Below are 14,407 nucleotides of genomic sequence, written 5' to 3' on the forward strand. Positions count from 1 at the left end.
CAACATTTTTCTAAAAGAAGTACACATAATCTTGATTTTAAAGGGTAGACAGGTTGGTTAGGGAGCTTCGCCTCAGAAAGCATGTGGTTATGAGTTCGACTTCTCTTATCTTCTTGAGACCACTCATATAGAGGTATTTAGTGTTCTTCATTGCTTTTTAAATTACTTTTATGTCTATGTAGTTGTGGGGTTAGCCTCCTTCCCAAAAAAAAAAAAAAACGAAGGTTATGAGATGTTACCTGCTTTTAATTGCAGCCAGCCAGTCGGTAAGATTGATGATCGGACTCAAGTCCGTGGACAATTTGTTTTCATTTTTTACATAAAAAATTGGTATAAACAAAATATTCTCCAGTTTAAGACGGAGAGGAATGAATGTCCAGAACCAAAGCAAAGTTCTAGGGTTTTATTTATTGAGATCGGAATCACTGTGTTTCAGATTCGAGGGGCCGATTTTCGCGGTTTCAGGATAGATTCCGATAGATCTCAAACCCGGATCGGAATCGGCACGATTCGAGGCCCTCGATACCAAGTTAACGTGCAAGGATTCTCGATGAGTACGTCAACGTTAACGGGCAGCCGCACGACCTAGACAAGACCAAATAGAATGACTACTGGTTGAAGCCGTGGAGCTTCAGAGCTCCAAAGTAATGGAGGGCCAGGAAGAAGCCAAGCTCGAACTGTTCCTTCAATGGTTACAGGTTCCATTCCCTGTCATTTCTTATTTTTATTGTTCTCATTTTCTTTTACTTAACGTTCGAACTCTCAAATCCAGGCGAACAATGTCGAATTACGTGGTTGCAAGATCAAATACTGTGGTCCGAATATAGGTTTCGGTATTTTTTCATCTAATGAAGTCGGTGAAGGTAACGGTGACTTTGATCATTTCACTCGCGATGGTTACACAGGAATTGTTGGTTAAGGAAAAAAATTCTATTACAATTTCCAGGGATTCTACTTGTTGTTCCACTAGATTTAGCGATAACTCCGATGAGAGTTCTGCAAGATCCTTCATTAGGACCGAAATGCAGAGCAATGTTCGAAGAAGGAGAAGTGGATGATCGGTTCTTGATGATTTTGTTGCTTACTGTAGAGCGTCTTCGTAAGAACTCGTCATGGAAGCCGTACGTAGCTATTTGTTTGTTTTTCCATTCATTCGGTATCTTGTTTAATGGTTACTCGTTGTTTGAAAGTAGTTATCTCTTGATCAGGTACCTCGATATGCTCCCGACCACCTTTGGTAATCCGCTTTGGTTCACTGATGATGAGCTACAGGAGCTGAAGGGGACAACATTGTACCGGGCGACCGATTTGCAGGTGAAGACCTTAACGGTTAATTCAGCTGCATTGGCTGCGGCTTCATGAACTCTCTTAGTTTGGCCTTTTGAGGAGGTTTGTGCTTAAATCATATATCACTCACGTAGGGAGTTTGATCTAGTCATAGTTGATTGTAAAACATACCTACTATGGCTGTACTCGTGAGATTAAATTCCTTGAATTACCTTGAGTAAGACCAATTCTATTTTCTTGAGAACCTGTACCTTCTTGTGCTACGTCTACCTTGTTTCTGTTGTTATCATGCACTTATGCATATGGATTCTGTAATGGACTTCATTCCAGGATGCTATCATTCTTGCAATAACATCTGATGAGAGAGAGGTTTCCATTGCAGAAGAAAAAGTTGCAGTCATTATATGATGACAAAGTGAAGGACTTGGTTAAGGAACTTCTACTTCTTGATGGGGATTCAGAAAGGTAAGAAAAGGTCATGATTCTATCTTATCTTGAATTGCTGACATTAGTTAGTAGTTACTTGTTTTTGTTTGCTCAGGTAATTTGAGTTTCTATGTTCTTGGTCTTCTGTTTTGAGTGTTTTGCATTATTATTGACGTTGCTTTGATTTAGTTTTGCATTATACTTGTGCCTTCTTCACCACTCATTGCCTGATTAAGGACCTTTTAAAGTTATGGGGTTGACGATGATGTCAAGCTACAAGGGTCATTTAGGTGCCTGGCATTCATACTATGTAACTTTGGTGTATGGATTCCAGGATTATTCAAGTTGTTTACACTCATTTTTCTCTTAGTTCTAGGACATTTATTTGGATGTCTTGGATACTTTCATGCAAGGTTTTAAGTATCCTAACATATCCGCCAATACTAACCGATACATAGTTGTTACGGCGCCAAGGCGAACTAAGGCGGTGGAGGGTTATCTAAGCGCTTAGGCAAGAAGGCGCCCGCCTTAAGGCGAACAAGTGTTATTTTTTTTATTTTTCCTATTTTCTAACATTATTTAATAAGTTATATATACCTTGTATTATAAAAAATCAAGATTAAGCCACATCAAGTCATTAAAAATCAACATTTAGCCACATCAAATCATAAAAAATTAACATTAAGTTATGTTAAGTTATAAAAAATCAACATTTAGAGAAATGCTCTTATTTTATAATAAGTTTGACTGGTCAAATGATTTTATTTTTATATGAGACTTTTTGTATTAGTTATAACATAAAACCAATTTTCTAACAAGTCTAAGATTACTTAATCTGAGTTGCAATGACAAAGTTATGTTTCAGTCAAACTTATTTTTAAGTTCGCGAATACTGTTAAAATCCCCTGAATGAAAATAATTTTATGAATATCCAAACAAAATATTATTTTACCGGACTTTTGGTTTTTAGCAATGTTTTAACATGATAGAATTTATAAACTTTTCATAATTGAGAAAAACCCCAGCATTTAAAAGTTGAAAATCGTCCCTATAACCAAAATCCATTTTTTGTTCTTGGACTGGGGGGTTGACTTTTTATCCTTTTGGAATTTGATTTTTAAACTATTTTTATTGGATTCAAATAGGGGGTATTTGCTTATTTATGAATAATATCTTAAGTAAATGAAATAACAGATATTAAAAACATTTACTTGAATGATATTTGGCATAAATAAGTGTCGAAACACAAGGCGACATGCAGTGCAACAAGGCGGCTGTCGCCTAGGCCCCAGGAAAACCGCTTGGATGCTAAGTCGTCGCCTTGGCGACCTTGACAACTATGAACCGATATGTATCGTATCTTTAAGGTACTGCATGATACCTAAAAAATTGTATCGACTGTATCCGGTTGCGTGACCTAATATGGTCAATACTTATCGATACGCTTGATACATCTCATATAAACTATATAACATGATCCATGACTGCAAAACACTTATTGAGAGCTCTTGTAAGGAATTTTAATCAATTTTGTTTTGGCAAAATCAACTCGATTCCTTGCTTCAACTAGTAAAAGAGACTCTAATATGGTGATTAACCAACCTGAAAACTGCAACCAATGATTGAAACCAGATTTTTTCAAGAACAGTTTTCAATCAAAACTTTGAATATTTTGCTTAAATATTGATTTTTAACATAATTTTTTGCTATGGATCACTAGCGTAGTGAAAAACAACCTAAATGATCGCATCAAACTAGGGTTTTTTTTGCAATCATGTTTGTGTGTGCATCTAGACCCTAAATCTTCCCCAAACTGAAAATGATATTTATTTTTGGTATTAAGTATATATAAGAAACCTCGTCCTTTATACATAATCAATTGAATGCACTTGCCTCGTTGTATTTTGTTCTCCTCTTTATATGTGGTGCATATTACTTATTTATAGTGTTTTATTTTTAGAAACTGAATTTTGCATGGATGATGAGAATTTCCATGCATATCTTTAGCCATTCTTGTTTCTCCAATACAATACAATACAATACATCTCTTAAAATCACTTTTCCGACACGATACCCGATACTAATACCCACCTTTCCAATACGATACCTGATACTAATACTTTAAACCTTGCTATCATGTGTAACTTATGTCTATCGTAGTGTATGGAAAATGTTGGCCGAACTATTTTTCAAATCAGAAGGAAAATGTATGGGGGACATTCCTTTAACTTGGACAATAATATCAACTGTCCTGATGAAGTCGCAGACCCAGTTTAGTAACTCTATCGGTGGGTATATTGCCTGTTGGCAGAGGCAATCTGTTTTATGATAAACGAGTGTTGGTTTATAAGCATCCAAGTTGGTCAACACCCAGTAACTGGCCTAGATAATTTTGCAGGATTTTTTTGGTAATTTTTGAAATGAAAACAGATATGAATTTGAAGTAGGGATAATAAGCCAGTGTAACAGTTATTCCGAACAGTTGGATTGATTCTAATAATAACTGACTCTGATGGGCTTGGAAAGTTTCAATTGGTATGATGCATCTTCGATATATCTAGATGCAAATTCATAATTTTTAGTTATTTGTAACAGTAGGCTTTTTTTAATTTCCATCCAATTAAACCTTGTCCTTTTGGTTTGAAAGTTATATATACTACAAATATTCTTTGCTTTGTTGTAGTATTGACATTACAACAACAGAGCATAGTTTTAAATTTACATGCTCTTTTCTGTAAATAGACACCCCATTTCATCTCATGTTATTGTTTTTGCATGATTATGCAATTGTTTTTTTTTTATTTGTCCTATATAATTTTTTTTTAGCATTGGGCCAATGCATAATATAATCCAGTTGATGCTCTACTTAGCATTACATGATGAAACTCTTATTTTATTTATTTTTTCATTTTTATTCCTGTTTTCCTTTATTGGGCTAGATACTGAAATATGGTATTATTCTTGACCATCTTACCAGTGAAGTGCACTTTGAAGACTTCCTCTGGTAAGTATCTTCTTGGAGAACTGTTGATATGTAGCAAATTTTTATTTATTTATTCATGTTTGGAACAAGTGATACTGGATTATTTTTTTTTGGATGAATGTGATACTGGATTATTAAAAGCACCACCTAACAATACAGTGGGGGTGAAACACTGGCAAATGATAGTAATAGAGAATCCACTCTAAACTGATGCAGATCAAATCAATAGATCTGCTTGTGGTGGGTAGGAGAAAGTGAATCAGCAAGAATCATGAGAGATGTTGCAGGGAGAGAGGAGGAAAACCCCAAATTGCGGGGAAAGAGAGAGAGGGAATGACCTCACAATCAATTAGAACATGTAGTGGGTAGGAGAGAGTGAATCAACAAGAATTATGAGAAAGATGTTGCAGGGAGAGGAGAAACCCCAAATCGTGGGGAAAGAGAGAGGGAATGACCTCACAATCAATTAGAACTAAACCAATTCCATTAGTCAATTCGTGGGAGCCTTACAATTATTTACAAAAGCTGTATAAACTAAAATATAATAGGACTTAACACAACTAGTCGATGGGATGAGCTGGAATTTCCCTAACTGAATAAAATAATAAGAAAAATGACCATTTCACAGAGAAGAAAATCCCTCCTTACACTGGTGATTTGGAGGATTTTCTACTGACTCAAAATCTGACTTTGTCTGAACCTTATCTACCCTCCATTCCATGGAGAATCATCACTTGACTAAAAATCTTTAGTAAATGAAGAAAACAAACCAATCTGAACTGGATTGATCTAATCCTTATATTCCATCCAGCTAATATAATAAAATAATCAAATTAAGCTGCTAAACCTGACCCACGATTTGAATAAATATGGCTGGTTTATTGAACCTGGTCAATGGAAGTGACCAAAATTGATTGAACGAGGTTTGAACCAGAAACAGGTTCAGATATGAACCAAACCAAACCAATTCTGCATTGTAAACACTCTATTCAAAACAAGGTTCAAGGAGTCGGAAACCGAAATATTTCACGAACCACCTAAATATAAGGTTGAAACCAAAACATTTCCCGAAACTTCCGAAATCTGGTCAAAACTCTGCACATTTCGTTGGTCAAATGGCTATATTTTGGCACAGAACTTTAGGGACACCTCAATTAAGCATCCCTAAACACAATGTGATGGAGGGCCTGTAAAGAAAGGGAAGAAATCCCTGAGTGAACTCAGAGTTACAGGGGAGAAGAGAAGAAGTTACACAAAGGGGGGAAAGGAGGAGGTCACACGACCTAGTCTTGCATCATACCCGGCACCAAAACATTTAATTCAATTCATTCTCAAATCTATCTAATAACTTGGGTTACATGCCCTTATATAATAAACTGAGATTAAAACTTGCCTAATTAAAATCTAAAGCTAAATTAGAAACTCCTAATTACTTCCTAAATTCTAACTAATGAAATTAAAAACAGAATAAGACTCAAATTGGTAACTCCCTAATTGACTAAAAACTACCCAAAATAAAAGATTGCAAAATATCTTCCAAAATAAAATAACTAAATATTTCCCAAATAAAATAAATCCTAAAAGATTCTACTAAACTCCAAAATCCAACCGGACCTAGTTTGTCTCGGTTAAGATTGCAGAAAGGGTCAACTTGGATCAGCCTCGATTCTACATCACAATGAATCTTTAAATTGTTAAAAAACATATTCAAAATGTTAGTATGGTTTCATACCCTATGTTGGTAGTGTATGGTGTACATTGGTTGTATATTCTCAAATATAGTTTATGCTACACATAATTTAGTACTGTGACACGTAAAAATAAATGAAATCAACCAAATTAACAATTGCAACTTACAGTTGGAGGAAAAGCATTTAATATTATTAAATGTCAAAATGTTACAACTTATAAGTACCCCATACATGTACAAGTGTTACAACTATAACTGCATAAGTGTACAATCAACCACATCAAAGGTGAAACTCGAAAAACCTTTACAAAGCCCTTCTTCCTACTCTATGTCAATACAACAAAAGCTCGAAAGATGGGGAAGATTTTTGCTGTGGACGAAACTGTTCCTCGGACTCTCACAAAGAAGGTCATTCCATGCTATGTTTGAAGAAATGCTCAAATTCCATCACAATAGCCTGATGGATCTCATCATCAAAATTACTTGGTTTCTTTCTTTTTAATCATCATTTTGAGTTGAAAAGACAAAAACAATGCTTTCAAAAGTTTTCATCAATTTCAAACCGAAACATAATATCTTTCCTTAATTTTTGTTGTAAATTTTTAATTATTTTTCTAGTTTTCTAAAATCAGAATAATTATTTTTGGGCAGGAAAAAAAAATGACACATAAGGATGTAGATCAGCCAACGGTGTCTAACTTATATAAAATTGAGCACCAACCACTAAGTATTAACTTTTTTTTTTTTCAAAAATTTGTTGCAAGAAAGCCAATTTTTTAAAACCAGATTATTTAAAAAAATAAATCCAACTCTGTGAAGTCATAGATCGTCCCACGATATCTAATATATTAAAAATTGAAGCCCAAGTGCCTAACCACTAAATAGTTACCCTTTTTTTTTAGTTTTTTTGCAAAAACTAACTTTAGGAAAAAAGAATATATCTCAAACTGTGAACCTTCAAGAAATCTCACTTAAATGCAACAAATCATCGCTGGAGATGTGTTTTAGTAGCCTCCAACTTCTTGTTCTACTAAGATTTGCAAGTGATTTGGCCAAAAAAAAAAAATCAAATTAGTTTTTCCAATATGCTTTTGTTGTCATAAATTTATATATCTTATGTAGATTTTAATCGTACTGTATCTCTCAATTGTTTTATGATAGGGCAAACTCTATATTTTGGACTCGTGCTTTGAACATTCCGTTTCCTCGTACCTATGTCTTTCCCCAAATGCCCGATGAACAAGAAAATTGCTGTTCCATTGAGGCACAAGTTCAGGAAAAGGCTGAAAAAAGTGAGATAATCATTTTATCTTCTATTTATTTTTTGTTCCTTCTTCTCAGTTGGGTTTTCTTGCTCCTGCAAAGCATGAAAGATGTAGGGTGGGCTTTAGATGAGTTACTATAGCTGCCATTGTTTACTTTTAGACAAATAATAATTTCCCATTTATCTGGTACTACATACTTCCGATTTTAGGCTGTGGTGTTTCTGGGGTACAGAACGGAACTGCTGAAGATACATCACCTTCAACACAAGGAGAGACTGTTTGGGTTGAGGGACTTGTTCCTGGAATTGATTTCTGTAACCATGGTATGATTCTGCTTCTGTATGAGTTTATTCTATGGTTCTGTTATTTATTATCAGTTTTTGTTATATACTTATTTGTCTGAGATGTCTTTCCTATTATTTTAAGTTCTTGTCATATATGTGTCTAGGTAAATTTAACTGTTTTAAGTTTTATCCTTGTAATATCATATGGCTTAAAGGGATCTTATAATGAATGGACATTTTCAGCTTCTCATCCATCCATCAAGCCTTTTCACCTGGTATGGGCACACTAGGTTTTCGCCTTCATGAATGCTTTTTCTTGTTATAGATTATTTTTCCTCTATAATTGAGTTTTTGCTATTCTCTGCACCTTAATCTATTTAATTTCCTTTCCCATTGTTAGTAAATTTTTTTGTTACTGATCATCTAAAAGAACAAGAAATAGAGAAGAGTGTGCTTCATTGGACCTGTCTATCATATGTAGATTTCTTTTGATAAACTTGAATAATATTTTTGGAAGGCTCAAAACTTTCAAATTATGTAGATAAGGTTGCATATAAATTTTAGAAGACATAATTGAGTATGAAGCAATTTTTTTTTTTTTAATCTTTTGTTGGTTAGAGCTGAGAACAATTTTCATGCTGAAGATTTTTAGCAGAGTAGTTCACATGCCTTTCTACTGCACTTTCTAAATGGTTTCTTGTTTCAGATTTGAAAGCTGCAGCAACATGGGAAGTTGACGGAACAGGCTTGGTAACTGGAGTTCCTACATCTATGTACCTCCTGTCTGGTAATAAACTTTCTGACACATTAATTCAATCACAAAAGGAAGCCAACCTAATGGGATTATGCAAACTTAGGCAATTCCTAAAAGTTATGTAACGAAAATAGCAGAAATAGATAGACATCTACTTCAACTTCTTAACAACTTCCCAACTCTCAAATGATTGGTATACAGACCCAAATAAAATCCGTAAATTGACACAATTTTTTGAGTAATAAAATATTATAAGAGATTTTATGATTATATGAAGGTTTTTAAACGTGTGATATGTCTTCCCTTATCTGATATTGTTCCCCATGCCCCGCCCCCCTCTCCCCTTCCATCATAAGTTGTTTTGACCTTTGTATAGTCCAATATTCATTTTTTTGGCTGAGATGAAATTATTGCTTTTTTGTGTGTGTGTGTGTGTTTTGGGAATGGGTGGGTGAGGAATAAGAGGGAGGTTGAAGGTGGGACTTAATCCAAGGTCTTGGCTACTACAATTCAATGGCCTTACAAGCTGAGCTAGCTGGCACCTCCATCTAGTCCTGTAGTTATGTCAAGTTTATCTTTCCTCATATGGTAGCTTCTTTTTTTTCCCGAAGTTCAGATTTAACTGCTTTTGGTTTTGTTTGACTTTCTGTATTATAATACTAATCACCTCATTTGTTCATCTCTTATGCATTGAAAAGCTGATCAGATTCCCAATCAAACAGAGAAAGAGATATTAATAAGTTATGGCAACAAAGGAAATGAGGTATCTTCTACTGTCCTTGAAGAGGTCCTCTATTTGGGTCTCAGTTTCTGTTACCACAACCTTTTTATCCTGTATGCATTAATCTATTAAAATTGGAAATTTCCTACCATCCTTAATATGGGGAATTACTCTGGCTGGATACTTACTACTTTGATATTTAATCATAAATTTCGCAGTTGCAATATATCTGTTTCTATCCTTTCAATGTCTGCATAAGGTAGGCGATGGATATTCCTGAACTATTCATTTTTATGCCACTTCTTGATAACTTGATTTTGTTGTGAGAGTTTTCTTAGTTTGTTACTTGTCTGTATGAATTTCCATTTTGTCTTGCTGTCCTTTTAATGGCGATCAAAATCAATATGTGAGGTAAAAAACAATATATGTAGTGAATAGCTCCTTTGTAGCAAACAGGCAGTTGTTCTTTCAATCATTACAGCATGACCAAACCTTATTTTCACCCTTCTTCATGATTACAATTGCGTTCCACTCGTGCAGGAGCTACTGTACCTCTATGGATTTGTCATTAATAATAACCCAGATGACTATCTCATGGTAATGCCCTCTACACTGTTTTCGTATCCCACTCATATGATTGTTATCCTTCAATGTCAGTATTTCCTACCTTGTGAAGGTGTAACCCGATTACCCTAGTTGTCTGGTGCTAATGATAAGTTGCACATTTCTGAATTATCAGCATGTAATCGCATGAAATTTCAGTGTTGAATTTTGCAGGTTCATTATCCAGTAGAGGCCTTTCAGAATGTTCCATTTACTGAAACCAAAGCACAGCTTCTTGAAACACAGGTCGTCCATTTCCCTTCTTTATTTCTTATGTGATTTAGATTTAGATGCTCATATAAACAAACTTAATGTAGCTGAAATGAGTATGTTGAGATGGGTGAGTGGTAAAACTGTAAAAGATAAAATAAAGAATGAACAAACTAGAGCTAACTTGGGAGTGGCTCTAATACATGATAAGTTGCGAGAAAGTCTTTTGGGGTGGCATGAACATGTGCAACGGAAGCCTTTGAATGCTGCAGTATGGAGGGGTCTTTTGATTTAGATTAAAGTCATTAAAAGAGCAAATGATATGCCCAAGATGACTCTAGGAGAAGTGGTCAGGAAAGACATGCATATCTTAGGACCAGTAACAAGTATGGCTTGGAATAGATCGGATTGAAGAAAAAGGATCCATGTAGACCCGTTTAGTTGGGGTAAAGATGAGTTGAAATGTATCGGGTAATAATATCCATTGTCCTGAATATGCTGTGTTTATTTGACGGTTTTTCTGGAAGCACCATCGTAATCATTCTTTTCCCTTGACAGATAAATCTCAATGTAGCTGCTTTATTGATAGGCCTGATTGTTGTTTGCAGATGGCTGAAATGAGGTGTCTTCTACCCAGAAGATTGCTGGACCGTGGATTCTTTTCTACAGTCCCCCTGCAAGATGAAGCCAGTGATAAATGCCAAAGTAGCTGGGACTGTGCATATAGTTGGAGTGGTCAACGCAAGAAGCCCTCTTATTTAAATAAGCTGGTTTTCCCTGAGGAATTTTTAACTGCCTTACGGACCATAGCCATGCAAGAGGAGGAGCTTCTTCGTGTGTCAGCATTGCTGGAAGAGGTGCAATTTGTTGAGCAACATATTATTCATGAACAGTTGTATGTAGGGGTAATCATGGGCCATCCATGAAGTTGAGCTTGCATTTGAATTACGTCAGCATGGAATTGTTTGAGAATTAACAAAAAAAATTGGCAGAGCTATGGCCCATGTGCACCGTAGTCCTCTGTTGTAGTTAAAAGGCTTAAAGCTTTTCTCTCTTCTTAGTACAATAGCTGGAATGAGACTCAGTTTCCAAACCTCATTCTTATCTTCTTAAATCAGTAAACAGCTTCCAACACCTATAATAACACAATTCATGTAACATAAAATTTTAGCTGTAGGAAAACGCTAGCAGGGATGCCGGAAGCTTCTTCTTCTTCTTCCTTTTTTTTTTTTTTTTCTCTTCTTTCAAATATTCATGTGGACACCCTTTTGAGAGCTAATTAAACTTTCTTCATTCTCTCTGCTTGGTGGCAAGGTAAACGATTGAACATTGTTTGAAAAAATTGAAGAGAAAGTGAATTAACTACATAAGCTCAAGTCTGCAATGAATAAAATGGATGAAAATGACATTAGGAACTGATTATAAGATCTGTATATGAACATGAGCAAAGAAAAACTAGGAATTAAATTGACAATCATTTGCCTCCTAATACAGAAGATTCTCTGTTGCTGCAGTGAGTGGCTGAGTGCAGCCGTTTGGGATTGGAGTTGGTTTTGGGGTTTTCTGGTTTGATGTTGTGATTGGTGCAATTTCTTCTTTAAATTGTTTGGTTTTCAGGGAGCGAAATGTGAGAAAATTATTTACTTATGTCAAGACACATGGTGGTTTTATTGGAAAATTCAGAGTTGTATATTTTAGGGGTCCTATCCAAGTGTTCTAAATTCCTTCTGTAGAGTAGTACTCAACAAGAACGTCTTGCCCTGCTTCCTGGGGTCGAAGTGTGCATGGATTTGAATCTAATGAACCTTGATTAAGAGTTTAGTTTCAAGCATGAGAGTCTCGTTATCCCATGTTCTGAGCTAATGTCTATCTTGGGGTGTGGGGAAAGAGAGAAAGAGGAGAGATTAGATATCTAAACATTTGTCTCCTGTACTTTAATAGTTCTGCAGTAGGGTGATTAATCTTCTGTCTCCAATATAAGTCGTTTAGTCATCAATTTGGATAGAAATGTCATTATCCTAATGCACACTTGACTACTGAAAATGGATAAGGGTTAAAGTCTTCACAAAGGCAAAAAGGACTAAGCAAGATAATATCTCCTTGCCTCTCTTTTTATATTTGCTTTCCTTTTACTTTGGTGATAGTTTAATTATTTTCTAACAGAAGATGGAATTTATTCTCTGTACAAGTGTGTGTCTAACTGAGTGAAGCTCCAAATATTTTATTCTAATCATGCATGTGCTTCTCTTATGCAGTTCTTAACCTAAATTATTTTCGTTTATTTCTTTGTTTTTCTCCTCTCCAAGCTTGGATCTGGTCAGGAGAGGCAGCCATCGGCAGCAGAAGTTCAAGCAGCAGTGTGGGAGGCTTGTGGGGATTCTGGAGCTCTGCAGTTGCTTGTTGATCTCCTTCATATGAAGTAATCACTCCGCACTATCTAATCAAGAATCATTTCCTGATGGTTTAATTGTATAAATTTCTTTTAGCATTCCAATTGCTTGCCTTTGTCCAACTTCCAATGATAATCAAACAAAAAATTCTTAATTAGTCTATGAAATTGTGAAAGCTAATGAAGGTGAAAAAAACACATGAATCCATGGAAGGAACTCCCTTTTGAGAATGCATTCTTTGTAGACATTGAACATCCTAGGATTTGCAGTTCTTGTAGAGATGTGCAAGAAATTTCAACCTCTTTTTTCCCCCAAATAGTTTATGACTTGAATATTGAACTTTTTATTTTCTGTTTTCTCCAAATCAAGGCTTTCCCCACCCTTTCTGGGTTGGATGGCTGGAATAGTTTATAGCTGAAGTTAGGGAAAGATAAAAGTATTTCATACAGTTGCCTGTACTCCCTACCATATTATCAGTTATTTTTTCAATTTTGTCTTGAATGACAATTGTGATCTACTTCTGTCTCAATCTAAATGTTCATCTCATTTACTGGACAAATATTTAAAGTGGAACTAGACTAATGGCATGACACTATCCTTTTCATTTTCTTCTGTTTAACTTAAAATTTGGCTCAGTAGGATATCTTAAGAAAGGAGCAACAGATATCAGAGTTATTACTGGTATATAAGGTGTTAATTTTTTTCTTATTTAAAATTTGTTTTCTTTATCCTAGCTCTCTGATAAATTTATGTTAGCTTACATATCTTGCTTTTCTTTCATGATTCCCGTAATTGATTTTCTTTGAAAATTCACATTAAAGATTCTAAGCTTTGTCAGCCTTAAGAAGTGGTTCATTTACCTAGGATGATGGAACTTGAAGAAGGTTCTGGAACAGAAGACTTTGATACTGAACTGCTTGAAAAGGCCCACATCATGGAAAATCTGGAAGAGTAAGTAAGATATGTATGTATCTTTGGCAAAAAATTTCTTTCTAATTCTTCGAATTGAATTTCATAAAAAGAAACCATTTTAAGTTAACTATCTGTTTGTTCCAATGGAAAATGTTTCCTCAAAATTTTGAAGTTTGAAATTTATTCTGATTTTTTGTCATTTACATGACTAGGAAGCATATTTGTGGTGTGGTTGATTGAGGGTAAAACATCCAACTCTATGACCAGTAGTGTCCCTTGGAGGTAGGAATTAAATGATTGACCAAGATACCATCACCTTTTTTTCTTTTTTAAATAACATAGAGGAAACAAAATTGGAAATTATTTTTGAACTTTTTTTTTTCCTGACCTTTTATACTTTTCTTTTGCTTTGAAGACAATTTCTATAAAAAAAAATAGAGGCTTTAAATATGTCAACTATTTTTTTCTTCATTAAAAATGAAATTCATGTTCAGCATCTATAAGCTAAACTTTGCCTTTCACAAGATTTGAGCATTTCCATTTAATAGAGTGCTACACAGCTACTAGTTTGGTACATATGTTGGCATTTGCATCTTTGTCCCGGTAGTAGGTGGCGATTGATTAGGTTGGTGAGTGATCAACCCAGTCTGTCCATGAAGTTGGAGAAATGCCTACCTTATCTGGACTTGTCCAACTGGCCTGGGCCTGACCTGGCATTTTCCTTCTGCCTGACATTCAAAGTCCAGGAGGCCCACCTGGAATATGGGCTGGCTTGTGCTGGCCCTTGGGTCTGCTAGAAGAATACAGATTCTATTTAGTGAACTATTTTTGGTTGGTTTTTGTACTCGCATTTTAAAAGAGAGCTTTTGGGTTCAAACAATG

At 35.2% G+C, this 14,407-nt stretch overlaps 1 protein-coding gene across 3 annotated transcripts; it reads left to right on the plus strand.

Annotated features, from left to right (window-relative positions):
* Positions 1-371: 371 nt before the first annotated feature.
* LOC122062165 (actin-histidine N-methyltransferase) lies at positions 372-14,378 on the plus strand. 3 transcript variants are annotated; one of them, XM_042625868.1, is made up of 16 exons: positions 373-698; positions 773-863; positions 947-1,121; positions 1,209-1,314; positions 1,670-1,752; positions 4,691-4,717; positions 7,548-7,678; positions 7,861-7,974; positions 8,642-8,722; positions 9,388-9,452; positions 9,951-10,007; positions 10,188-10,259; positions 10,832-11,080; positions 12,530-12,642; positions 13,478-13,564; positions 13,738-14,378. In XM_042625868.1, exons 1-16 carry the CDS (start codon positions 648-650, stop codon positions 13,763-13,765), a joined length of 1,530 nt encoding a protein of 509 aa, XP_042481802.1. In that variant the 5' UTR covers positions 373-647; the 3' UTR covers positions 13,766-14,378. The 3 variants fall into 3 exon arrangements, with proteins under 3 accessions (XP_042481803.1, XP_042481805.1, XP_042481802.1); XM_042625869.1 differs by lacking the exon at positions 13,738-14,378 and having other exon boundaries at positions 372-698; positions 13,452-13,532; XM_042625871.1 differs by lacking the exon at positions 13,738-14,378 and having other exon boundaries at positions 372-698; positions 13,462-13,532.
* The last annotated feature ends 29 nt before the right edge of the window (positions 14,379-14,407 follow it).

Source organism: Macadamia integrifolia, chromosome 14, assembly GCF_013358625.1.
Source record: "Macadamia integrifolia cultivar HAES 741 chromosome 14, SCU_Mint_v3, whole genome shotgun sequence".
Classification (NCBI taxonomy): Eukaryota; Viridiplantae; Streptophyta; class Magnoliopsida; order Proteales; family Proteaceae; genus Macadamia; species Macadamia integrifolia.

Excerpts from the sequence above, each read along its gene's own strand:
- LOC122062165 (XM_042625868.1), top strand. The coding sequence starts at position 648 with ATGGAGGGCCAGGAAGAAGCCAAGCTCGAACTGTTCCTTCAATGGTTA. Across the intron at positions 1,315-1,669 it reads ACCGGGCGACCGATTTGCAG|AAGAAAAAGTTGCAGTCATT; the intron begins GTGAAGACCTTA and ends TTTCCATTGCAG. Across the intron at positions 8,723-9,387 it reads ATCTATGTACCTCCTGTCTG|CTGATCAGATTCCCAATCAA; the intron begins GTAATAAACTTT and ends TGCATTGAAAAG.